This window comes from Triturus cristatus, chromosome 2_1 (assembly GCF_964204655.1).
Source record: "Triturus cristatus chromosome 2_1, aTriCri1.1, whole genome shotgun sequence".
Taxonomy (NCBI): domain Eukaryota; kingdom Metazoa; phylum Chordata; class Amphibia; order Caudata; family Salamandridae; genus Triturus; species Triturus cristatus.
This window is the reverse complement of record NC_140581.1, coordinates 603,090,942-603,116,101: the sequence shown is the minus strand read 5'-3', so window position 1 is coordinate 603,116,101 and position 25,160 is coordinate 603,090,942. Positions and strand designations below refer to the sequence as shown.

The 25,160-nt window shown below is 46.3% G+C and overlaps 1 protein-coding gene across 1 annotated transcript in view; it reads right to left on the bottom strand.

Annotated features, from left to right (window-relative positions):
• Positions 1–25,160, bottom strand: part of LNPEP (leucyl and cystinyl aminopeptidase) — a 393,213-nt gene that overhangs the window by 112,174 nt on the left and 255,879 nt on the right. The window contains exon 10 of the mRNA XM_085632534.1: positions 3,662–3,819. Coding sequence (XP_085488660.1) covers positions 3,662–3,819 — 158 coding nt within the window. The remainder of the gene's footprint in view (positions 1–3,661; positions 3,820–25,160) is intronic.

The window sequence follows — 25,160 nt, the reverse complement described above, 5'->3', positions numbered from 1 at the left end:
AAACTCCACTCCTATAACGTCAAAGAGGCTATCTTACAGGAAACCAGAAAGAAGGACACAATTTCCTTTCAAGGATTTCGATGTGTATTATTCCAGTACCTGGCGCCAGCGACCCTTCAAAGGAGGCAATCCTTCCGACCTCTCACAGAAAAGCTCCGACATGACCAGATTAGATACCGCTGGACGTACCCCTTTGGACTAGCATTTGAGTATAAAAATAGACAACGTCATGTCTCTGACCTCAAAGACAGTTTGGAGCTCCTCTGGATTCCCATCCACGACGAAGAGACAACGATCCCACCGTCCAGACGGACTGGCCCCTCTCGATCCAACTCCACGAACTGGGAACCAGTCAGAAAGGGGAGATCACCCAAGCCCTGAACTGCGGTAAGCGGATGAACAGACAAGCGTGAAAGGAATAAGACGAGCACAAAGAAACCAGATACTTCTACACTTGCGGGAGCGAAACCGAGCACCACTTAAAGATCAAGGACTGGAACGACAGGGACTCGAGATAATACGGTCTCCCAGCTTGGCACCCTTCAATACATAATGACCTAAAGGCAGTCAGGGTCCAAAGGAGACTAACCAGGTGCTGCGCATGGGTGAGGCCTACGGGGATACACACAGCATCGGGGATTACTGAGCCCTCTACGACACAGAACTCTGAAGATCTCTGAGCGCCTAACATGAAGCGACGCACAGACTAAGGAGGGAGAACCAGCAAGGAGCCTAGGGAACAGAACGTTATGCCTAACAGCTCACGCATGTGTTGCAGATCTGCACAACAAGGGCCTCCACTCCAATTGCTGTAGGTTACTTTGGACACTGCTACAGCTACAACGAAGTGATGGGCGAGGGCCGGAGCACCCGGCTTACCGCTCTTCACGAGAACGAATACTCAGGTCGGTTTTGTCTGTCTTTCACTTTGACTGCTTTGTTTCCACCTGAAGTACTTCTCCCCCTTGCCGCTCTGCCTGACTCTTTCTGCATTCCTTACCCCCGTTTACCATTCCCCCTCTACCTTTCATTCCCCATAAGACTTGTGTCTTGGCCATGCTAAGTGCTAATAACTCATATTATTGTGTTATCTCATGGTTTTTCTCCTATGTCTATACTTGGCTTCTGTAAGTGATGTAATTATGTAACCTGTAGCTCGCTGATCCTCATGTAAAGCGCTCAGATACCTCCGGGTCTAGCCAGCGCTATATTAAAAAAAAATTGTAACTGATAAACTAGGGTTTTCATGAGATGCAGAATTATCAGCTTTGGTTTGTAAATATTACCACCAGCATTTGGCTGAATATCCACATTGCTACTGGACTGGGTTTCTATTGTATGTTGACAACACAAAGATTCCTCACCATCGATGGGTGGGACTGGAGCTGTATCAATCATAGGTCGAGCAACATCTTCACTTTAAATCCCCACAAATTAATTATTCTCTCACCTAGCACAGCAGTCCCCGTCCCTTTATGTGATAAGGCTTGGCCTACATCTATGTACCCTTGCTCTAAACTACTGTTAGTTGCCAGAATTTTTATCACTAGAGTATCGTGATCCCGATTTAAGTCCCAACCAACACTGCTTCTTGTGACTGATTTTAACTATTAAAACGCTGCGAGGAATCTCAGCTAGGACACAAGTTTCTTGGACATCCACACGAACTGTTCCACAGCAGAGGCAAGGATTACACTGGTGCTACCCAGAACTGACTACATCAGTTCAGCTTAACAATACTTGCTTTGCTGCTGCCAAAGCACTGGCTATAGTCCAATTAAGAAGAACTTGTAATTCTAGATGTTGTAACGACCGGTATTTTGCTCGGACTTTTCACCCAGTAGAACTCAGCTTAATTTCTAGAAAATGTCACCAATATAATCTGGGATATGTGCTTCATTTTGCTTCAAACTTTAAATTGGCAAGTCTATGCTCAAAAATACCATTTAGTTAGGTTTTCATGACTGTCTCTGCCAGTGGTATAGAACATTGCATCTCTTTTTTCAAGACATTAAAAATCAACCTTGTTTTCCTTTCTGCCAATTTCTAGCCCACTACTTCTGCCCCTGCAGGAAGAGTTGCCCCAGTCATGTTAACAGTAGTCAAACCACTCTCTGCCCAACTCAACAACATTCAATTCTGGCCAGAAACTGAACTGAACTAAGCTACAGCTAGTAAACTAAAGAAAGTGTTTACAACATCTATAACTCTGAGTAAACACACCCAACATGTCTAATCCAGATAATGTAGAAATTATGTTTTTCTGCTTACTTGCTAGACAAACCTTTTGTGACCCATGGTATGGAGTATGCGTTCCACCTTAAGCTTACAAACTTGACTCCTTCAAATAACAACCTGACAGCTATTACAACATTCTCAAGTTGAAATGAGCTAAATTGTTTGTGGTACTATATTTCAACGTTGGAGCGGAGGCGGGGACTTAATGGCACACTTCAAACAGAACAGATGAAGGTGGACCAGAGTGAGGCTGTGATGCTGGCTGTGTGATGAAGGGGGAAGACGTAACTGCAGGCAGAAACGAAACAGGTAGAAAGATGGCACAAGATAATCATAAGAGGTGGCAGGAGGGTAGGGGAACGGAGAAGGTGAAGTAGATAGTGAAATGTAAATTATTAGTGAATATCGAAGTTACTCAGTAACTGCTTTCATAATATGAATGAAAGTCATTGATGGCATCACGGATTATTATTATTAAAGTTACTTGACATGTGGAGTTGCCACTGGAGGAGCCCCATAGTATTTCAAGGACACACAACTGATTATTACAGAATATCCAATTGATCCAGAAAGGCAGAGACTCACTAACCCAATGTAGAATTATAAACCTGAGAAAGAAGAGACCTGATTTTTACTATTTAAACAATTAAAATAATACTTTCATCTTGATTTGAAGAGTGAGCATCATAATTGGGTGTATCTTACTTTTAACTTGTTGCCAGCCCACCCAGCTTGAAACTTGAAGAAACCGCTACATAGCAAAATACATATTTTGCAGATGTCCAGATATGAGAAGAGCCATGTCTTGTTGTTATCCAATGACCATGGACACAAATAAGTTTACTAGCCTACAGCCTATGAGGATGGGTGCAGCCTATTTTCCAAACGTTATCTTAAAGTACACACATGTGAAATACTATCAATGAGAATTAGCCAATAAGGCTAAGTGTTGTCCATGGGACTTGTCGATATCCTGTGGGCACACCTGTGGCAACATTTAATGTCTAGTTAACATGGGGATGCTACAGAGGTTGAATTGCTCTTGTACCATACAACATTCTTAATGTCCAAAACTTTTGTTTTTTTTAAATTGTTGATATCACGTTTAGAAAAGGAATGTGACCGCCCTACCAATCTGCTAAAGTGAGGTCCTCACTTAATAGCAGGAAAAAGAGATTTGCATAGAAATGGAAGATGAACAACTCTACTTGATAAAACAAACTTACATGAAAACTAGCTTCACCCACAGAGTGAGAAAAAGTTTCATTGTTGGCAGTTTCAAAGAGAACACACTTTTTTTTTTAACCCTTGTGTAGTGGTTAGTCAGAGCAAACAGTCCCTTGTTCTAGCAATCCTCAACCGAAAAAATACATTATGTCGTTATTCAGAAATTGCTGGACATTTACACAGATCTTATACTCACTTGGCACCTGGTGTCTGCATGCTTGTATCCGAGCTTCGAAGATATCGCTCTTGCTGTACAGTGATGTTCAATCCTTTTTTTGCGACTGTTACCAGTGGAAGCCCTTTCTGAGTGGTCCATGTTCTCATCAGCTCTTTTACATCCAGATCTGATGTGTGCTGGGAAGTAACAACGTATGTTAATATGCAATGATTACTTTTCACATTTCCCGCCCACACACTGGGTCATAACATCACCTCATACAATACTTTACAAATTAGCTTCAAGTCAAATAAAACCAACATAGGAGCGGGAATTCTTCACTAGTGGAAATAGGCTGTTCTAACAAGCACTTGTAGAGGGAAGGGGGTGGGGGTGAAGAGTGCTCAACAAGATTTACATGTGCTGCAATTAAGCCCTCCAATCAAGCTGATCAGAGCCTACTCTAGTCATTCCTAAAGCTAAAGCGCATGGCTCCCCACTGGCCACCCTGGGCTGTGCAGCAATTATGCAGGTCGTATTTTCCCTCAATTAGACAAACAGCAAAGTTTTCAATTCCTTTCTCAATCCCTCCTTGAGGAACCCTCCTGTCTAGTGACGTCTATGCATATATTTATGTATATATTTATTTGGCGGTCACCACCTTTTTGCTCATTTCAAAACAAACAGTAAATGATACACAATAACTCAGATAGGTTTCTAACACAAATCAAGTTGTCAATTTATATACTATATAGGGATGTGTACGTATGATGGTAAGCCGCTGTTTTGCACATTAACAGTAATAATGGACATACATTTAAAATAAGAAAGAATGAAAAATGAACAAGATTTACATATAGATAAGAAGATAACTACTTTAGGGCTGAGCCAATAGCGCCTAAAGAGTTGAGGGAGAATACAAAAGTGGGGTGATCCACTGTGTCGAAAGAAGGAGACAGATACGGAAAATAAGGATAGATGGTTATGATGAGCTGATGGTATGAAGTTTGGTACAGGCGTGAGTCGTTACTCTAGAGGAAAGAGTGCAAAACCTTATCTGGTAGGTGTTGGTTATTGGCGGAGAGATGCACAATGAGGGTAGTTAAAGCACTGTGGGTAGGTTCCAGATATCACGATTCAGAGGAGAATGAAAGTACATGAAAACCTTTCAGGAGAAGGCGAGAAGTTGAATGGCTTGTGAGCTAAACCGGTCTTTGGGAGCATAAGCGATTAGACAATTTAATTAAAGGGATAAGCTCTGCCGGTTATGTAGTGATGAAGTGCACGGTCTGGTTATCAATTGTGTCATTTCTGATGTTCCAGTCATGCTACGAATGAGGTCATGGATGATGTCATGTGTGAATGAATATATGGGGTAATTAGCACTGCATGGCAGAAGCCCAAATTAGAATTAATTTAGAGCACAAGTTTTGTTACTTTAAAATGGTGTGTTTTAAGTTATATTTTTACCTGCCTATAACGTTACATTAACCTTTGTTTTTTTGTGAATTTCCAATTTTTGTTATTGTTTTACTTAAGTAAAAATAAAATTACAATTCCTACATCACTTTAACCTTTGTTTTTGTTCAGTGAATTTCTAGGGAATTTTTTATGTGAAGTATTATTTTGTTACCATAAATAAAGCCAACAGCCAGGTCCTGTGCCCAACTCCCCGCAGGCATCCAACCCCCTATTGTGCACTGCTGGCATGAGGTTGGCCAACTCTTCATTGGTGCAGACAGGAGCAGCCAATTTCTTTTTTTTTTTATATTGGGGAGGGGTTGCACGGTCCCCACTCCCAAGCCTTTAGGAGCCAGGGGAGCCCATACCACAGGGCCATTTTATTTAATTAAGGGGAGGTGGAGCGCAGCTTCCTCCAAAGCATCTACCAGGGCCTTTATTGCATTTTAAGGGGAGAGGGTCCCTCCCAAAGCTAATAGTGGCCCTGGAGACCCCATTCCCCAGGGCTTACACATATATTAAAAGTGGGTGGTAAGCAGCAGGAGGGAGCAGTGAGTATGCTGCCCCTTTGAGACAGGGCAGTACTTTGATCTGTTTCCCTGGCCGCATCAGAGCCGGCAAGGAAGCAGATCAAAAGTCTGCTCCCCGCTGGTGGGAGCATTTTCATAGCTCTCACTCACTGGGAGCAGACCGTTTGCTCACTTGGTGGGAGATTAAAAAATGCTCCCAACAAGCGGGGGGAAATGCAGATTTCGCTGCCCCTGCCAGTGTGGGCAGGGAAACCGCTATGTTCTGTGGCGGGCTTCCCAGCACATAGCTAGTGAGCCGGCCTTGGAGGATGGGGTCCCCATGGCCATTAATGGCTCAGGGAGGGGGGGGGCACGTGATCCCCCCCAAACCTCTTCAATCTATAAGAGCCAGTCTCCAATTTCCTTTTACGATTGAGTTGTGGCATCTGTAGTCACCTGTAATAATAAAATGACATAGCTGCTCAAGTGTAATATATTACAACAGGTGATGCGACGCCTAAGGCTCTGCTTGCCCAAGAGGTCACTATTGTTCGGGGGGGGGCCTCCAAGTAGGAGGGCCCACTTATTCCGCGCTAAAAGCGTGTTAATTCTCAAGCTGCGTTGGACGTGTGCGGGATACGCACAGGACATCCGCGAGCCACACCCAGACAAAGCCTGGACCAAGGGCAGGCACGTCTGGACCCATCAGAGCCTGTAAGAAGCGAGGCTGGGCTGGGCCACCACTCTTACCTCTGCTTCAGTTTGTGACCTCTATAACTCTTTTTAGGCTGTATTTTCTCTTCAGTGTCTCAGTAGTGGTCTGGGGAAGGGGGGTTTATGCTCCCCTTTTTAGGTTTCGCCAGCACAGCACTTGCGCTGTGATTGTGAAATATATTGTAAATATAAATCTTAAAAGGGGCTTACATCCAGTCCCCTTGATTTTCATTGGTTTCTGTGCTTGCCACTTACTTTTCCTCAATTTCTATTGGCTGTAGCATACTATTTCCTGTTGTGCCTCTGTGTGATTCTCTTATCAGTCTCCAAATAAGCAGAGTACTGTGCTTTGGTGGAACTTCTTTTACGCGTCTCAGCCTGCTGTCAGTACAAGACCTACACCCTTGCTTTAAAGTTATGGCACTGCTTAAGTGACATTGGCTCATTGCGCTATTATCTCCGTGGAGATCCTCGAGGTGCATTTTATTCCTTCTTGGTGCTCCGGATGAAGCACGCACTACCTAGTACCAGCGGGGCACAAACAGGGGCCCACTTGAATGCATTCGTCATCACATGGACGGCACCATCTCCCCTGGGGCACAAGCAGGCATCCACTTCAATACTTGTTTATAATGCTGCTTTGCTCACCTTGCTGCCCTTGTGTGATCGCTATAAATAGGACAATAACCCACAGTGTATGCCGCACCCTCAGTCCTGCTAAGGCGAGGACGCCCAAGAGGAAGCCCAAGAGGAAGCCAAAGCTGCAGGGAAGCAAACCATGCATGTAACAGTATTTGTAAATGGTGTACTAGGCATTTTACTTTAGCCCTGCCAAAGATTTCTCTTACTCACATTGCTATGGTGAATGAATAGATGGATGATTGGAAGGCATTAGGTGGCACATCATGGTCTGAATTTCCAGGTTATGATTGAAATACGCCGCCAGCATCTTTATAAAGCCTGTAGGTCCCTTAACGATGCTGAATACTTCTCAGGCTGAATCAATTACATATCTATTTTACCCACGAAAATGAAATATGACAAAATATTCATTCTGATGGAAAGAACGCACTGCAGATACAAATACTCGGGCTTGTTTCCCTCCGAGGAAGTTCAACTCCGTCGAGCTTGCAGTGTGGGGTTTGGCGAGCAGGCGTTGCTCACCTTTCTGCTGCACTTCAGGTGTAGTGCTTGGGCTGAAGGCGAACAGCGAAACAAGGCCTTACAGAAACGATCCATAACCCCGCAGTCAGAACTCAAGGGGTTTCTTTTAGTTCCGGGACGAGGCCAGTCCTGTTTATACACATCCGAATGAGAGGTTGACTCTGATGCAGTGAGTAAACCCTGCTGGTGATTAGCAGCAGAGTTTGTTTGCTGCGCATGCAGCCCTGCAACCAGTTCATTGTGGCCCTGATCTGCACTTTGTAGACTTGCGCCTACAGTTTAGGGAGACATTTCATACCGATAAAGGCTGTGCAGATATCAGTTCTTTTGAGCGCTGATTTTTTTGGGGGTGGATCCACATGCTTTGACACTAGGCCATGATACATTCGACTTAAAAGAACAAACATAGTCTACGTCTTTTCTGCGCCGTTGCTTCATGATTAAGTATTTATGGCCTATACGATAGGATTTTAATTGAGGCTCAACGTGCCGTTTACGCAATCAGATCTAGAGCAGGATGACCATTCAGCAGCATTGTATGGGTCATCAATGTGCGGTGAACATTCTTTAAGAATGTACGCCCGGTTTCAGTTATTAGATGATCACAGCGATTCCATTTTACTTGCTAATATTTGTGTGTGTGTGTTTTATTCTGTACAAAGCCCAGCTGTTCAGGACAGGAAGAGAATCTATTATACTAAACCTTTACACCCAGCACATCCAAAAATGCATGTATTTTACTTTTTTTCCCCTTTAAAAGGTGACAATCCTCGCAGGATCGGTAACCCAGACATACCCCCACCCCACTCTCAATGTTTGCAAGTGATTCACTGTCTTACTTGCAGTCAAATGTTCGGCCGTAGCACATTTTGGAAGGCACACTTTACTTTTTAGCGCTGTCGAACTCGAAATGTCGTGTGTTTGCAGCTTTAGGCAAAAGTTCACTCCTAGTTGAAGTTTCTGTCCGCGTTCAGCATTCAAACCTTCACGTGCTGCGGCAAGCCCCACTAAAACTTAGCTAGGACCTGTGGCATTTCAAAAGACACCAGATCTAAATGAATTGATATGACGGTCATGGAATGATTCCAAATGGCAAGCTGAAGACACAGCTGAGAAGGACAATATACATTTACCACATTTCAATAAGGTCCTGTGAGATATACACATGTTTATGCCCCTTCCCCCGCCCAGAGTCTGAAAATGGGAGACTCCTTTTATAGAAATCAAAAGGTTGGTTAGAGTCCATTGCTTGACGAGTGCCATTCCTAGATTGGCTGCAGAGGTGTTTTAGTGTCAAGTTGTGGCTACTGTTGCACTAATGGAAAGGAGTGGGGCACACAACAGGGAGTTACAGTAAGATTCATGTGTTCTTGTTTTGTGAAAGAGTGTTATCACTTGCTTTGCGTCAGGCTGCAGGGCATGCTTGTGTACCGTGGTCCACTGGTCCTGATCTGCAGTTTAATGTTTAAACCGAAGTGGACGTTTCTGTTCGGATTTCCTTGTACTAATTGTTACGAAATGTGCTTACTTCCTATGTTTGCCATTGTCTCTAAATATATAAAAGTGTAGAAGAAAGTGTATTCATGAATTTAAAGTTAGAAAGCATTCACACGAAGATACACAACATGTCCAATGTGCTCTATTTCCTCTATGACACAAGAGTGACAAAGGAGATACCCTCTTTCTTCCCCATTTCCTCTGTTGTCCTCGGACTCCCCCACGCCAGGAGACCGTGCACAGCCACAGTGGCATGTACTACAGCCTAGTTACGGATTATCAAACAGCCTATGGGCCCCACTCCTTTTAGGGACCCCACGACAACGGACCAAAATTACACTGATTTGATCTTTAAAGAAAATTACAATCAAGATTTCTTAAACTGTTAAACTACTGAAAAATTGTCATCGATCTTTAATGACACAAGAACGACTGAACTCACTTGCCATTATGGCCACTGAATATGTCGTCTTGCAACAGGTAGACTTCCAACGTATCATGAAATATTTTACCATAAACAAATTGAGGAAAGTAAATATTTAAAGTTTTGTTGGTTTATTAACATTTAAAAAAAATCCATTTTTGTTTAATAACAATACCTGTTAATGTTTAGTTTTGTGTAATAAAATTGGTTTATTAAAAGTGTTGGTTGGTAAAAATTAAAAACGTATTAAGAGATAATTTGGGAGGGGAGCCCCGAAATTTCGACTGCCTCCACAGGGTTTAATCAGGCTCTGATACTGCCATCCACCAAAGCAGACCAGCGCAAAGGAGGGGTCAGCTCTACTTGCGAGGTCCGGTCCAAATCCAGGCAGGGTTTTTTCTATCCGAATCTTCTGAGCCTGCTCTCCTCCCCGGTCTTATCCTCTTCCGTGTCTGGGTCAACACAATCCTCCCACCCAACTCCACATTAGGCAAGTGAGCAGGGTTGGATTGGGATTGAAAGTCGGCCCGGGCACGCTAAAGAAAAAGTGGCCCACATTTGCATGTTGCCTTTTCCTCGAAAAACTGCTTCGGCGAAATTTTATAAAAAAAAAAAAAAAAGGGGGTGGGGAGAGGGAGATACAAAAAAAATGCAGGGATTCGTTTAAACTGGTGGCTGAAAACAAGTGAGGCCACTTCTGCTCAGGCCCCCTGCCCCACTAGGTATGCATACATTAATGGGTCGGCCCAGGGAGAGAAAGAAAGTGATACCTCTGCCTGTTTCTAAACGTGAGGTAATGAGCGCCCATCAGCCTCCAGAAAGGCCACTCAGACACCCACTGGGCCGCTGGCTGTATCCGAACAACAACGACACCGCCCAAATCTGCCCCCCCCAGACTGCTCCAAAAAGCAGCCCACAGGTGGGACTCGGACACCGGCCCCTCAGGCATTGCCCGAGTGCCCGCGTTACCAATCTGACGCTGCAAGTGAGCATTCACTCTGTGTGGCCCAGGACAGTGCAGCAATGCCACCATCGACCTGGGGTCCTTTATGAGAGCATGGTTTGTGCTGCAGCCTCCGAAGCAAGGGTTGTTACAGACAGCAGTGCAGCAGGGCAACGTGCAGAAGGCCGCAGCACCTACGATGACCAACTGTCCGTAAATGTCATGGACCGTCCGTCATTTTGGTGTGATGTCCGTAATCATTCCCTTTACGGACGCCTTTTGTCCGTAATTTTGGACAATAATTACAGCGTTCCCTGCGAGAAGCCCCAAGAGATTAAAAGTTCTCAGGGGCCAGCTCGTACTTCTCTCTTGAACTCCAGAGGCTGTAGCAGCCCCTCCCTAAGCTCTCACAGATTGTGGGCAGGCCCATTGTCATTCTGATTGAGGCAGATTATTCCCTTTCGAAAGACAATGCGCCCACCCTCTGCCTTTAGCATAACATGTGCCAGTGAGATCGTAGTTCATGATTACAGAGGAGCTTTCCCCAAACAGAGTACTGTAGGGAACTTGCCCCTTCTGTAATTTGTCAATGTTGTACACAGAGTGAACAGGGAAGGAGCAGTGAGCGACCAGGAGAGGCGACGGGGCAGGAGCGGTGATTAGGTATGAGCAGGAGCGGTGAACGGGGCAGGAGCGGTGAACGGGGCAGGAGCGGTGAACGGGGCAGGAGCGGTGAACGGGGCAGGAGCAGTGAACGGGGCAGGAGCAGTGAACGGGGCAGGAGCAGTGAACGGGGCAGGAGCAGTGAACGGGGCAGGAGCAGTGAACGGGGCAGGAGCAGTGAACGGGGCAGGAGCAGTGAACGGGGCAGGAGCAGTGAACGGGGCAGGAGCAGTGAACGGGGCAGGAGCAGTGAACGGGGCAGGAGCAGTGAACGGGGCAGGAGCAGTGAACGGGGCAGGAGCAGTGAACGGGGCAGGAGCAGTGAACGGGGCAGGAGCAGTGAACGGGGCAGGAGCAGTGAACGGGGCAGGAGCAGTGAACGGGGCAGGAGCAGTGAACGGGGCAGGAGCAGTGAACGGGGCAGGAGCAGTGAACGGGGCAGGAGCAGTGAACGGGGCAGGAGCAGTGAACGGGGCAGGAGCAGTGAACGGGGCAGGAGCAGTGAACGGGGCAGGAGCAGTGAACGGGGCAGGAGCAGTGAACGGGGCAGGAGCAGTGAACGGGGCAGGAGCAGTGAACGGGGCAGGAGCAGTGAACGGGGCAGGAGCAGTGAACGGGGCAGGAGCAGTGAACGGGGCAGGAGCAGTGAACGGGGCAGGAGCAGTGAACGGGGCAGGAGCAGTGAACGGGGCAGGAGCAGTGAACGGGGCAGGAGCAGTGAACGGGGCAGGAGCAGTGAACGGGGCAGGAGCAGTGAACGGGGCAGGAGCAGTGAAAGGACCAGAGCAGTGAAAGGACCAGAGCAGTGAACGGGGCAGGAGCAGTGAATGGGGCAGGAGCAGTGAATGGGGCAGGAGCAGTGAATGGGGCAGGAGCAGTGAACGGGGCAGGAGCAGTGAACGGGGCAGGAGAGGCGAGAGGTATGGAGAGGCATGGAGAGGTGATGGGGCAGGAGCGGTCAACGGGCAGGAGCAGTCAACGGGCAGGAGCAGTCAACGGGCAGGAGCAGTCAACGGGCAGGAGCAGTCAACGGGCAGGAGCAGTCAACGGGCAGGAGCAGTCAACGGGCAGGAGCAGTCAACGGGGCAGGGGAAATAAAGGAGCGGTGACGGGGTAGGAGAAAGTGACGGGGCAGGAGAAGTGACTTGTACTTATTTTCCTTGCCTATTAAGTTACAAACTATTGCATGACATCCACTGATGTGTCTGCAAAGCATACCCGTTGTCCCGAATTTTAGTCCTGTATTTTGACCTCCTGGCCTGAATTTTTGTCCTGTATTTTGACCTCCTGTCCTGAATTTTTGTCCTGAATATTGACCCCTGGTCCTGAGTTTTTACACTCACCGTCCCGAATTTGCACCCATGCCAGTTGGCCACCCTAGCAGCACTCCGGGGCTCGGACGTACAGAAGGCCGCAGGAGATGCAGCACCCTGGGCTCAGACGTGCTGCCATGACGGGGCAGGAGAAGTGACGGGGCAGGAGCACTGAACGGGACAGGAGCACTGAACGGGACAGAAGAAGTGATTGGAAATGAGCAGGAGTGTTGAACAGGCAGGAGAGGTGACGGGGCAGGAGAGGTGACGAGGCAGGAGAGGTGACGAGGCAGGAGAGGTGACGAGGCAGGAGAGGTGACGAGGCAGGAGAGGTGACGAGGCATGAGCTGGAGTGGTAACCGGGCAGGAGCAGTAACCGGGCGGGAACGGGGCAGGAGCAGTGCGCGGGGCAGGAGCAGTGCGCGGGGCAGGAGCAGTGCGCGGGGCAGGAGCAGTGCGCGGGGCAGGAGCAGTGCGCGGGGCAGGAGCAGTGCGCGGGGCAGGAGCAGTGCGCGGGGCAGGAGCAGTGCACGGGGCAGGAGCAGGAGCAGTCAACAGGGCAGGGGAAATGAGAAAGGAGCGGTGACAGGGTAGAAGAAGTGACCGGGCAAGAGAAAGTGACAGGGCAGGAGAAGTGACTTGTACTTATTTTCCTTGCCTATTTATTTATACACTATTGCATGACATCCACTGATATGTCTGCAAAGCATACCAGTTGTCCCAAATTTTTGTCCTGAATTTTGACCTCCTGTCCTGAATTTTTGTCCTGAATTTTGACCCCTTGTCCTGAATTTTTACACTCACTGTCCTGAATGTGCACCCATGCCAGTTGGCCACCCTAGCAGCACCCTGGGCTTGGACGTGCGGCTGTGCAGCCGGCTTGTGCCAGTAGGATATTGCACAATCAGCAATCCAGAGGCTGGTCCCGAGTCTGTTCTGCTAGTACAAGGGTGCATTGTAGTGTTGCTGCCTGTGCTATACTTGCTCTGTGTTTGTGTGCACGTTTCAAAAACATGCACTACTGCTGCCTGTGCTGCAGTGACAAAGAGCGAGGTGTGAGTTACACATCTCCTGCCAGTGCTTTGCTAGCACACAGCTTACTTAACACATAAAACACCCTTTTGCCATTGGTGTTGGTCATAGTCTTATTTTTGGGGTCTTAGGAAGGGTGTTTGCACCTAAATATCAATTTTAAAGAGATCTGCAGTTCCTGGATCAATGAGATGCAGTGTGCCTGGTCCCTATTTCAGGAATGTGCAGTTTGCATGTTGGTGAGCGTCACACTACCACCGGCATGGCCTTCGGCACTTGAGAACTTGCATGAAAATGTAACACAAGGTTATCTCAAGGTGCACTATTGAGCAGGGGAAATGTGCGTAGCTGTGTTGTAAGAAGACATGCGGACATATCTCTCTGGCCTTTAGTATTGTTATGGTTCTAAACGTGTGTAATGTGTTTAGCTGCATCCAAGTTTCACTGCTGTGTTTGTTGCGTAATGCAGAGTTCTTGCCATCAGTTTCCTACCCCGCCTCATTGCTTGGTAGCAAGTGTCTGGATGGCTTGTGTTTGTAGGCCTTTATGTGGTGCAGCCAGAACCACAGAGGTAGAGAAATAAGAGACACGTTTAAGCCAAAAAGCACCATAATGCAGATGGTGACATTAGTAGTACCTGCACAAATTTTCAGTCAAAGATATTTTTAAGTGCTGGAGTAGATTATGGAGACTTCTACTAATGCTAACCGTACTGTAGCTGTTCTGAGTATAAGGACGTTTGTATACCAGCAGCAAATGTTGTACTCTGTGTGTGTGTGTACATACAGATATAAGCAGGTGTACTACTGCGTAGACGCCACTTAACTGTGGAACCTGAATCCCTACCATATATCCCGACCCCAGCATGCATGTTAGTTGATTTGACTGCTATTTTAATAGTTGAATAGGTGTTTCTTGTACTTTACTATGAGGTCTATGACTTGGCGACAACTGCAACTCCACCAAGGCATAATGTGAGATACGGGTATCAAGCCGAGTTATGGTGTTAAAGTTATTGGGGACAACTGTTGGCCTCATGGGAGACATCCTGGAAGATTTTGTATATCTCGATAATTGACTGAACTGAGTTTTGTTCATCTCCTTGATGCCCTTACACTTATGTAAGTGTTAATATGTAAAACTGCCAATAAAGAGATACTTTAAAAAAAAAGGATGTGTACTACTGCTGCCTTCCATGTTGAACCAGTTCAGTCTGAAGGAGTCTAGTGTTGTTGAGTAGTATCTGTTATGCGACAAAAGCTTTGCACGGGAGTTTTCAAAAGTATATCTCTTCCTTGTGTAGTGCAAAAGTAACTTGACTTTCTCAGTGCTCATTATAAATGCACCCTAAATATTACATTGTTGAAAAACAGAAGTTGAGGTGTATAGATAAATGGTTTATGTGCGACTATGGTCATATTATTTTTGTAATTTCTCAAAAGATTACATACTGTCTTATGTTAAGAAGTTAGCAAGATACCATATGAGATTGAGGAGGCGGCCGCCAATTAGGTTCTTGGGTCCTGCAGGACCAGTAATCTGATTTCTGTTTTTGTCATTTTTTCATACGAAACTACCATATGCGGTCTTGTCCTGCGGCAACAGATACCTGCAAACTCTGAACATTAATTTCTCAACAATGGATGACCGATTTACACCAAATTACAAAAAAGCATGCTTTCTGGGTAAAGATCGAGCCTTTTGACAACATTGATGTTATTCTGTGCAGCAAGTTTTAGATGTCGCCTGCAGAGCACTTGTGAAATTTATTGTATTTAAAAAGAAATCTTAAAAGCGGCTTAGAGCTCGCCCATTACTTACCTCTACTTACCATTGGCTGGCTCCCATATAGCTCCCATGTCACTCTCGTTTACTTGCTTACTATTGATCAGCACCTCCTCACCTGCATCTTCCTCCTGGGCCTTATAGTCTTCGTCCTGCCGTGGGCCCTGGATAAAATACTACTTAAGGTGGCCAGTGTCCTTCCACTGCAGACTCCTGCGGGGCAGGCATTTTTTTTTGTACATGAACTCCGAGTGCATGTCTCTGCAGTCTATCTCTCTCACCCTGCTTAAAGTATATATATTTTTTTAAAAGCGCTATTACGCAGCCAGCATCGACAGTGTCATTGCACGCTTCTTTTTCTAACTTAAGTCATACTCAAGTACGCAGCCGTGTATTTCTGATGCCATTTTATTTTGCGGCCCTGAAATGTTGATGTGCGGTTAACTGGCACAGGAAAGGGGATGAGCAATAGCTCCTGGCAATGCTTTTAAAACCGATGACCTTTGTTCTGTTCTAGGATTTCCACTGCATATTGTTTCCTAACAAGGCATGCTGTATCACCAAGGGAGTGCTTCGTCTGTTCCACAAACATATATATGCCTGTTGTGCATCCACTGGTCTGTATCTAGCACACAATTTTCTAATAGGCATGTTTATAATATGCTGCCATTGAGGAATATTTCTCCGGTGTGCTATGGCAGAACCCATGCATATTGAATATTTCAGGAACTCCCATATAGAGCTTAATGTACTTATTGTTTTTCTTTACTCGGTGTTCTTTAAATATTGTATTTTGAACGGGAGCGACTGATTGTGATTGCAAAATATTCATGGTGAAACCCAGTCCCGGTCCATTATATTCTGCCGCACACCTTATACGTTTCCTGGAAAGGGATTTTTCTATCCCTATCGTTGCTTGCTCATTTCAACATGGGACTGCTATTAAAATTATTTTTCAATGCTGCTTTTATTTTGCCGTACCACCCCATAAGAGCCTTTCAGTGTCTTCAACTAGTCAGGCAATCTCCATTTGGTCACTTACATCTACCCTATCCCTACCAGCCTTTTTACAGCCACATCTCGAACTCATAATCTTTACTATTTCCCCGACCCGCTCTGCTACTCGTGCATCTTCTGACTCTGGTTTCCTTAGCATTCTGTTCTCTGTCGGGAGGTTCCAGTTGAGGCTACTGCAGTCATTGCTGCTTGCACAGGCCATGTGTGCGTTGTGCTTGGTGCACTGTGCACCCAATAAACGACTGGATGACACCGGGCAAATGGAGGTTTTGCATAGTCTAAAATACAAGTTTACTCTATAAACAAAAAGCAGGTTTTTCCTGCATGGTCTTGGCTTAGATATGCAAGAGCAGATACATCACTATTTATTGAAGAAGCAATGCCAGGCCCTTCCTGCGATCAGAACACCAACACCTGACCTCAATTGCAACTTGAAGACCACAGCAGGCATCCCTCCCACCATCACAATGAACTAACCCCTTTCTTCTCCACTCCGCCCTTGCCCACTCTCCCCTTGGCACACGAGGCACATACTTTAACAAGCATTAAAAAAATAGTTTAAAAAAAATGGAAATAAAGTGCCATGACAATGAAAATGCTGACCGCATCATAGCACTTTTTTTCTTATCTTAAGCCATGTTGCACAGCAGCTCTAACTGCTGTGCAACATGTAAAAGTTGGAAAAAGCTATAGATTTCGCATAGGTGAAACCTACTGTCTTTGTCAATGCTTGTTTCTTCTGCAGCAGCATGAGGAAGAGATAAGTGGACTCATTAAATACAGTTGATGAATTATCGAGGATCAGTAAGACTATTTTATCCTTCCTCAATAATGCTGTGGGGATCAGAACGGAACAGATTTCAAGCTTGGAAGATCAGCTGGCCACAATTCACTGGGACTCAAACCCTTCAGGTAGACAAGAGGTTGTTCCGTCCATTGTTGGTCCATTTAACTGCACTCCAAACCTGTGTTGATCCACACTCCACACATAGCTCCTTTGCCAAGGACTTGACTGGTAACCACTCTTCAAATCAGTCTCAAGACTTGGTTTGCGTCACACCCTCTCAACCCGATAGAGAACATCGGGAAGGGGCTAGGCCAAGAATAAATCTTGGTGTTACCTACCAAATCCAAAGTTGGTAACAAACAGGGTAGGAGAGGCAAAAATGGCTGCCTGTCACCAAATCTTGTACCAGATGCAGAGCCTTGCTACCATCTTGATTAATTTCTAAAATAGGAACAGCAAATCTCTGTTTTTTGATGCGCTGGCTCTGCGCATCTCCAGGGTCGAACATGCTATTGGAAAATTGGGAGATTCAGTGGCTTCTACTTACTCGCTTTTTGTTAACACTGTAAGAAAAACTGGCCCCATGTCCCTCATACCACATAACAATTTGACCGCTTCCTTGCATGATCAATCCAGTGCATCTTGCCTACCTCAGTTAGGAGAGCGAGGGAAAGGGGACAGGGATGTACTGGCCTTTCAGCTGACAATACAGAGAGTACTATCCCTCCATGTCATCCCATACAGCCAAAGCGATACCAAAGGGGAGGATGGACGGAGCGTTTGAGCTAATCAAACACTCACCCCCAGTCAACTGATCTGGGTTTAATCCATCATTCTTTAGCTCACTCCACCACCCCAGTTCAGACATGGCCATATGCAAATCAGTCTGACCCTGTGCCTCAGGGTAACAGTCCAGCCCGAACTGCCAAGCCAGGTCTTCCCTGGACCGGAAACAAGCATCCTGGGACCGGTTTCGGGTTCATAACCCTCATCAGCCAGGCTATCTTGAATCCAGTGGCAAAATGATCAATGGCGGTGCTCACTACGCCACTGGAGTCAAGCTATCCTGGCTGAAGAGGGGTGAAAACCCGAAACCGGTCCTAGGATGCTTGATTCCGGTCCAGGGAAGACATGGCTTGGCAGTTCGGGCTGGACTGTTCCCATGAGGGACAGGGTCAAGACTGATTTGCATATGGCTTGGTCTGAACTGGGGTGGCGTGGTGAGCAAAATAACAATGGATTAAACCCAGATCTGTGACTGGGGGTGAATGTTTTGCCAATGTGCAACATTCCGTCCATCATCTTGTGCGTTTTGCTGTTCATCTCATACAGCCAGGCGCACAGGGGAGAGGGGCCTGTGAAATTCTAATGGGAGGAATTCCCTTTCATAAATATATTCAAAATGTAGCCCAATGGCAGCCAGGCAGGGCACAAATTAAATCCTCTGAGGCTATTTTGGGGACCACACTGTGACGTGGTCATTCAACTTCCCCCTGGTGCCACCCCATATGTCCTCGTTCTGGCCAATGCCCCCCCCCCCCCCCCTTAAGTGAGAGAAATGTGAGCTACGAGAAGCTTAAAAATAAAGTAACACACTGGCTGTCTGGCAGGGCAGTTCTCAACCAATCTTTTTGGATAAAATCATCACCAGTTGTTGGTTAAGCGTGACTACTCCCCCGTAAGGGTCTCAAGGCGCGGGAGTGGGGGGGGAGGAGGGGGTGAGGTCGCAGGTTCCAGTCCATCAAGGAGGGGTTCCAGAGAGTGGGCTAGATTGGGCATTCTAACTTTTTTTTAGGGGGACTTTATAGTCGTAAACTTTCATAACACGAGGATGGCCGGTTAGATCTTAAATAGCGTTACTCTTGGCCCTGCTCTATGTAGTAGAATCACTGTGCTCCCCAGGCTTCTTTTGTAAGCCTTCTGGTATGGGGTTTGTGAGGTGTGAAGGGTTAAATCCCAGTCACGAGGAGGGCTCAGCCCTTTCTGTCATCAGGTGAAGGCACCCAGCCTACCATTGAGTAACCAATTTGGACTATTAAGTGAGTTAAATACTCAAGACTGACTTGCCCCAGGGTCTGAAAATCTTGCTACGTCTAACCATTTGAGCACTCCCAGCACCATAAAGGTGATAAGTTGGGATATTGTAGGAGTTCTAGGGAAATGAGATGAGGATTACATTCAACTGTTATGCACCTCTGATATTGTTAGTCTCCAGGAGACATGGGATACAGTTGGCATTATGTATTTAGATGGTTATGCTACGTTTGATTTAATGCCATTCCCACCACCCATGGTAGAGCTAAAGGGGGGTTAGCTTCATTTAGAAAACTGAGTTTAAAATGTAAAATGGAAGTGATCGTATCTAATTCGCCGTATATTTTAGGTATTCTGATTTTTCCAAATAAACTTAGGGTTTTGTTTGGGAATGTTTACAATTCAGTTTTGACCAGGACGGAGCAGAACGTTTTAAGTGAACTCGGAAAGTTTTTAGATTATTTTATTCATAGTACCTCTAATTTACGGTGTTGATGTGCGATTTAAATGTGCACCCTTGTATCAATTGTTATATGTACGGAGATTATGATGATGTATCCCCAAGTATGGATCAAGTACACCTCTAAAATACTGCACAGGGGGACATGTTAAATAAACTGATTCTAGATCATAATTTAGTTAATCTGCTTATTAAGGGGGATGCCAATTATGCAGAGCGGACTCCAACTTTTAAGGGGGCAGGATCTAGTTCAGCAATTGACAATATTTGTTTTGGCCTGTTTATTTTGCCCTCCAATTACTTTTAACGTAATCTGGGACACACAGAGTTATCACAATCCCTTCATGGCCAATTTTCAGTGGCCCCAGATGACGGTAGAAGATGAGAGCTCATATAAGGAAGCAGTTAGCCTAAAAAAAATCAGGGGCGTAGGTTAAAATGGGACATACCGGCTGATTTTAATTACTGTTTGCTATCTTCTGGTCAACTAGAATCCCAAACTTGTCTTGAAGAGGAAGCTGCCGATGTTCACATTTTGGCAGCTTTCTCTAGTTTGTGGGGTGCACTAAGGCTGCCCTTACTTTGCCTAGCATTGTGTCACAAGTATCTCCCCATGAGTGGTTTAATAAGCAGTGCTCGCCGGCCATAACAGAGCTAATTGTGTCTCTACGAAAGCAACCCCGTAAACAGGAAGAGGTATGATAGGCTGGGCCACTTATCGTCTGGCACGCAGCGGTCAAAAGAGGAATCTTAAAAAAGAGATGTGGGACAACCTTCTGGGAGCCTGTGCTTTCTGGCATAGTGCGTTGTTTTAGAGGATAGTGAATCACCCACTGTTTCATTCAGAGCAGGTGTCAGAGCAAACTTTAACCATTACCTCACAGGGTTGGGTGGAGCACTTCACAGCCATATATGATATAGGGAGGGGTCTGCACCCAACTTCCTGTGGTCAGAAGGCCTTGGGGATTACCTTCAAATCAGAAGAAGGCAGGAATGCCATCACAACCCTTCCAGCAGGCAAGGCTCCTTGTTCCAATGGGGTCTTGTCTAAATCCCTACTTGACCTATGGGCTCCAATAGTGACCCAACATGTTAATGCAGCTTGTCGCAGCTCCCTACCGATCAGCTGGCGTCAATCTGTGATCGTGTTTACCTGATAATGGCCAATTTCTTTGGTGGCTACTGAGGTGGGTGCTCCTGGACTGCCTTACTACTTGGACAAAAGAACAGAAGGTTTTATATGAGATGAAATATGGGTTCAGCCCAGCGTGGGGAACTATCAAACAAAATCTGAATCTACATTTGATAATGTCTAAATATACAAGGGCAAAGGGGGGTGCAATTCACTTACCATTTATGGATCTCAGCTTGGCATTTGATAGGGTTAATACAGCTAAGCTCTGGGGTGGGCTAGGGTGTATGGGGTTGAGCTAGCTCTCATTGCCTTCCTGTGTGATTTAAATGATGGTCTTACTGGTTCAGTAAGGTATGGCGTAAATGGAGAATGGGAATGGGTTCAGCGCTTTAGTTTGAAGAGAGGGGAGTGCCAGGGCTGTATCCTAGACCCCTTTCTTTTAATCCTTTATATTAATCATCTAGAATCGGTTTTAATTGAATAAGGGATGGACGTGCCGAGCGTGGGTGTCCACTCACTGCCTGCCTTTTTATATGCGGGTGATGCAGTCCTAGTTGATCTAAAATATTTCTGATCAAGGATCAACTTATCAGCGGGTCGGGCATTTGACTTATCTGGACATCGTACTCGATTCTCATTTTACTTGGCAACCATTGCTCTATAAAATATCATGACTTTTAAAAGGGCCATCCATAATATTAATGAATTCGAGAGGCTTGTGCATAAACATTTTAAGGGAATGCTCAATGTTTATGTCAAATGTATCCCCATAATAAGTTTGGGATGAGAAATTCTCCAGGTAGTTGAAAATATGTTCATGAGAGGTCTTTTAAATGTCCCGCAAGGTATTCCCAGTGAGATTGTTCATGAAGAATTGGGGAAGTGAATTTTGTTTCAGATTTTATTCAACTCCGTCCCCTTCTCTTATGGTTCTCCCACTGGCTGAAGGACGAACTAAATCTTAATAAACCAATTGTGTGAATTCTGTGCCTGCTATATATTAGAATAAGTCTCTGAGAGCTGGACAGACATGAACTTTTTTCTGACCACATAGTGAAGAGATATTGCTTCTTGGCTGAAGAAGAACAAATGTAACTTATCTGTAAACTGTGGTTCTCCAGCATTGGTGTCTTTCATAGATTCACATGCTTGAAAATTCCCCGTCGTTGAAGTGGGAGTCCCACGGTACATAAATAGCATAGGATAACATTGACACATAGGAATGCTTTGAAAAAGAAATCACTTAACTGACATATCCATGTCGTTTTTATAGTCCAAACTCCAGCCAATCAGGCGCAAACACCCTCTAGAACCTTCTCCTCAGAAGCTCAGACCCTCAGATTTTCGTAGCACTAGAGAGACAAAATAGTCTTATGAGGAGAAGAGAGAGCCTCTGAGGGGAGGAAGGGTGGGTCGCATGTGAATCTATGAAAGACACCAATACTGGAGAACCACAGTCTACAGGTAAGTAACATTTGTTCTTCTCCAGTATTGGGGGTGTCTTTCATAGATTCACATGCTTGAATAGAATAGTGAGCAGTACTCTGCAGCCTGAAGAGGCAGTATCAAAGTTGCATGAAATACAATGACATAGCATCACAGAATCACAAAACTGATAACAACCCAAGGAGGAGGGAAGTAACAGAGGCTCACCTTATTTGAAAAGATTACGAAGAACTGCTTGGCCCACTGCTGTATTGGCTTTGTTGATCGCCTCCAGGCAGTAGTGTCTCGTGAAAGTGTGCCTGCTGGACCACGTAGCTGCCCGGCAGATTTGATGAATCGGCACACCAGCGAATAAGGCAGTAGAGGAGGACATCGCACTTGTAGAATGCGCCCCCACGCCGGAAGGAAGAGGCTTGCCAGCCTTCTGATGGCAGAATGATATCACTGAAGAAATCCAACGTGCAATTGTTGGCTTGGTAACAGAATGTCCCTTACAGGTTCGTCCATAGGCCACGAACAGTTGGTCAGATTGGCGAAAGGGTGCCGTTCTGCTAATATAAAATTTGAGGCATCTCTTTAAGTCCAAAGAATTCAGACTCTGTTCCGCTGGAGATTGTGGATGAGGAAAAAAGGTCTTTAAAATCACAGGCTCATTAAGATGAAAGTCGGACGGCACCTTTGGCATGAAAGCTGGATTAGTTTGAAGGATAACTTCGTCCGATTAAAATTGGAGGAAAGGAGGCTGGATTGTGAAGGCGTGAATGTCACTCACTCGACGTGAGGAAGTCAGAGCAAGCAGGATGGCAACCTTCCGGGTCAAGAATTTAAAATCCGCTGGGTGGATTGGCTCAAAGGGCGCCTTCATAAGTTGCACCAATACGATGTTAAGACGCCATGTGGGAGGGGGACGTCGAATGGGTGGAAACATCCGGAACAATCCCTTAAAGAACTGCTAAATCACTCTAGACGAATAGAGAGAGGAAGAGCCGTCCTGGCGAAAACGAGAAATTGCTGCCAAAAAGACTTTGAGTGGAATGAGAAAGTCCTGACTGTGCCAACTGCAACAAGAAAGGCAGAAGTTGTTCCGGAGAGGCGTGCACTGGGTGAATGTTAGCAGACGAACACCAATGGCAGAAGCGTTTCCACTTTAGTTTGTAGATCTTCACCGTGGAGGGCGCCCGCGCCCTGGCAAGAACCTCTCTGCAGGCAGGCGAAATATTTAAGTGAGCAAAATTCAAGGTGCTCAGGTTCCAGGCCGACAATTTGAGCGAACTGGGGTTCGGATGGCAGATCCGACCGTTGTTCATCGTGAGAAGGTCCGGCCGGGGGCGAAGAAGGATGGGCTCGCATTGTGAGAGGAGCAGTATCTCCGAGAACCACGCCTGCCGAGGCCACCGGGGAGCAATCAGGAGAATGTGGCATGGTTGTCTCCGCATTTTCCACAACAATCGAGGTACCAGCGGGATTGGCGGAAAAGCGTAGGCAAATATCTTGCACCAGTCCATCGAAAGGGCATTCCCGCACGACCCGCTGTGGGGAAGCCAACTTGCGTAAGACTGGCATTTGCTGTTCTGTGGAGTTGCAAAGAGATCCAAGCCCGGGTGACCCCAGAGGCTGAAGACGAAGTCCAGAGTCGGCTGATGCAACTCCCACTCGTGGGTCGATGACGCGGACCTGCTGAGAGAATCCGCCAGAATGTTGGAAATTCCTGGTAGGTGGACTGCTGTTCGCCTGATCTGATGGAGTATGGCCCAATCCCAGATCTTCTGAGCTAGCTGGGAAAGCAGCGGAGATTTGGTACCACCCTGCTGGTTGAGATAGTGCATGCTCGTGGTGTTGTCAGTTTGAATGAGCACTGATTCCCCTTGAAGCAGAAGTCGGAACGATTTGAGTGCAAGGAAGATCGCCATCAGTTCTAGCCTGTTGATGTGCAAAGAATGTTGGGACAGATTCCACTTGCCTTTGATGGACAATCCTTGAAGGTGACCGCCTCACCCTTCCAGGGAGGCGTCCGTGGTAAGGACGAGCTCTGGAGCCTTTGCCAAGAAGGAAGTGCCGGCTGCAATGTTGCGTCCACCAGTGCAGAGCTTGTTCCATGTGAGCGGTGATGAAGATCCGGTCGCTGAATGACCCGGACACCTGACGCCACTGCTTGTCCAGTTCATCTTGAATTGGACGACCCTTCAGTCTGCAATGTGGGATCAAAGAAATGCAGGAGGACGCCATCCCCAGAAAGGACTTAAAGATGCGGACTGAAACGGACCGTTTTGACCAGATGTGAGCTGCGAGCTGCAGGATCCGCCTCTGCCGGTCGTCGGAAACAAAAGCCATGGCCATGGAGGTATTGAGAGTAGCGCCTAGGAAAGTTCTGTGGAGAGCTGGCGTGAACTGAGACTTCTGTGTGTTGACTGACAGTCCCAGAGATTGGAACAGAGTCCGACAAAACTGAGTGTGTAAGGATGCCTGATGGTAAGACAGACTTGATTAGAAAATCGTCCAAATATGGGAAGATTTGAATGCCTCGCAATCGTAGATATGCCACCACCGGGGCGAGGACCTTCGTAAAGACCCGGGGAGCGGAGCGGAGCCCAAAGGGCCGGACTCTGAATTGAAAGTCTCTCTGGCCTACAAGGAAGCGCAGGTATTTTCTGTGGCGTGGTAGAATCGGCACATGGAAATAGGCATCCTGAAGATCGATTGTCGACATGAAGTCGTCTTGAGAGAGGAGCTGAAGAATTTCCCTCAGTGTAAGCATGCGGAAAGTCTGATCCTTTAGAAACTTGTTCAGAGCCCTCAGGTCGAGGATAGGGCGCCACTCTCCAGACTTCTTTAGCACGAGGAAAAAACGGGAATCGAAACCCAGCCCCCTCTGAGTCTTTGGAACCACTTCGATGGCCCCTTTTTTGAGCATTAGTTTGATTTGTTGGAAAAGCTCCTTGAGATGAGCGGGAGGAGGACCAGTTGGGGAGGGAGTTCCGAGGGAATGTGACGAATTCCAGAGCATGACCTTTTGAAACCATTTCCAATACCAAACGGTCTGAAGTTATTAGCGACCAATTTGAAAAGAATTTCGAGATTCGTCCTACAACTCTGATAGGGGGGCCTTGAGAGGAGGGGGGTGTAAGCAAAGAAAGTCATTGTTTTTTGGAAGAGG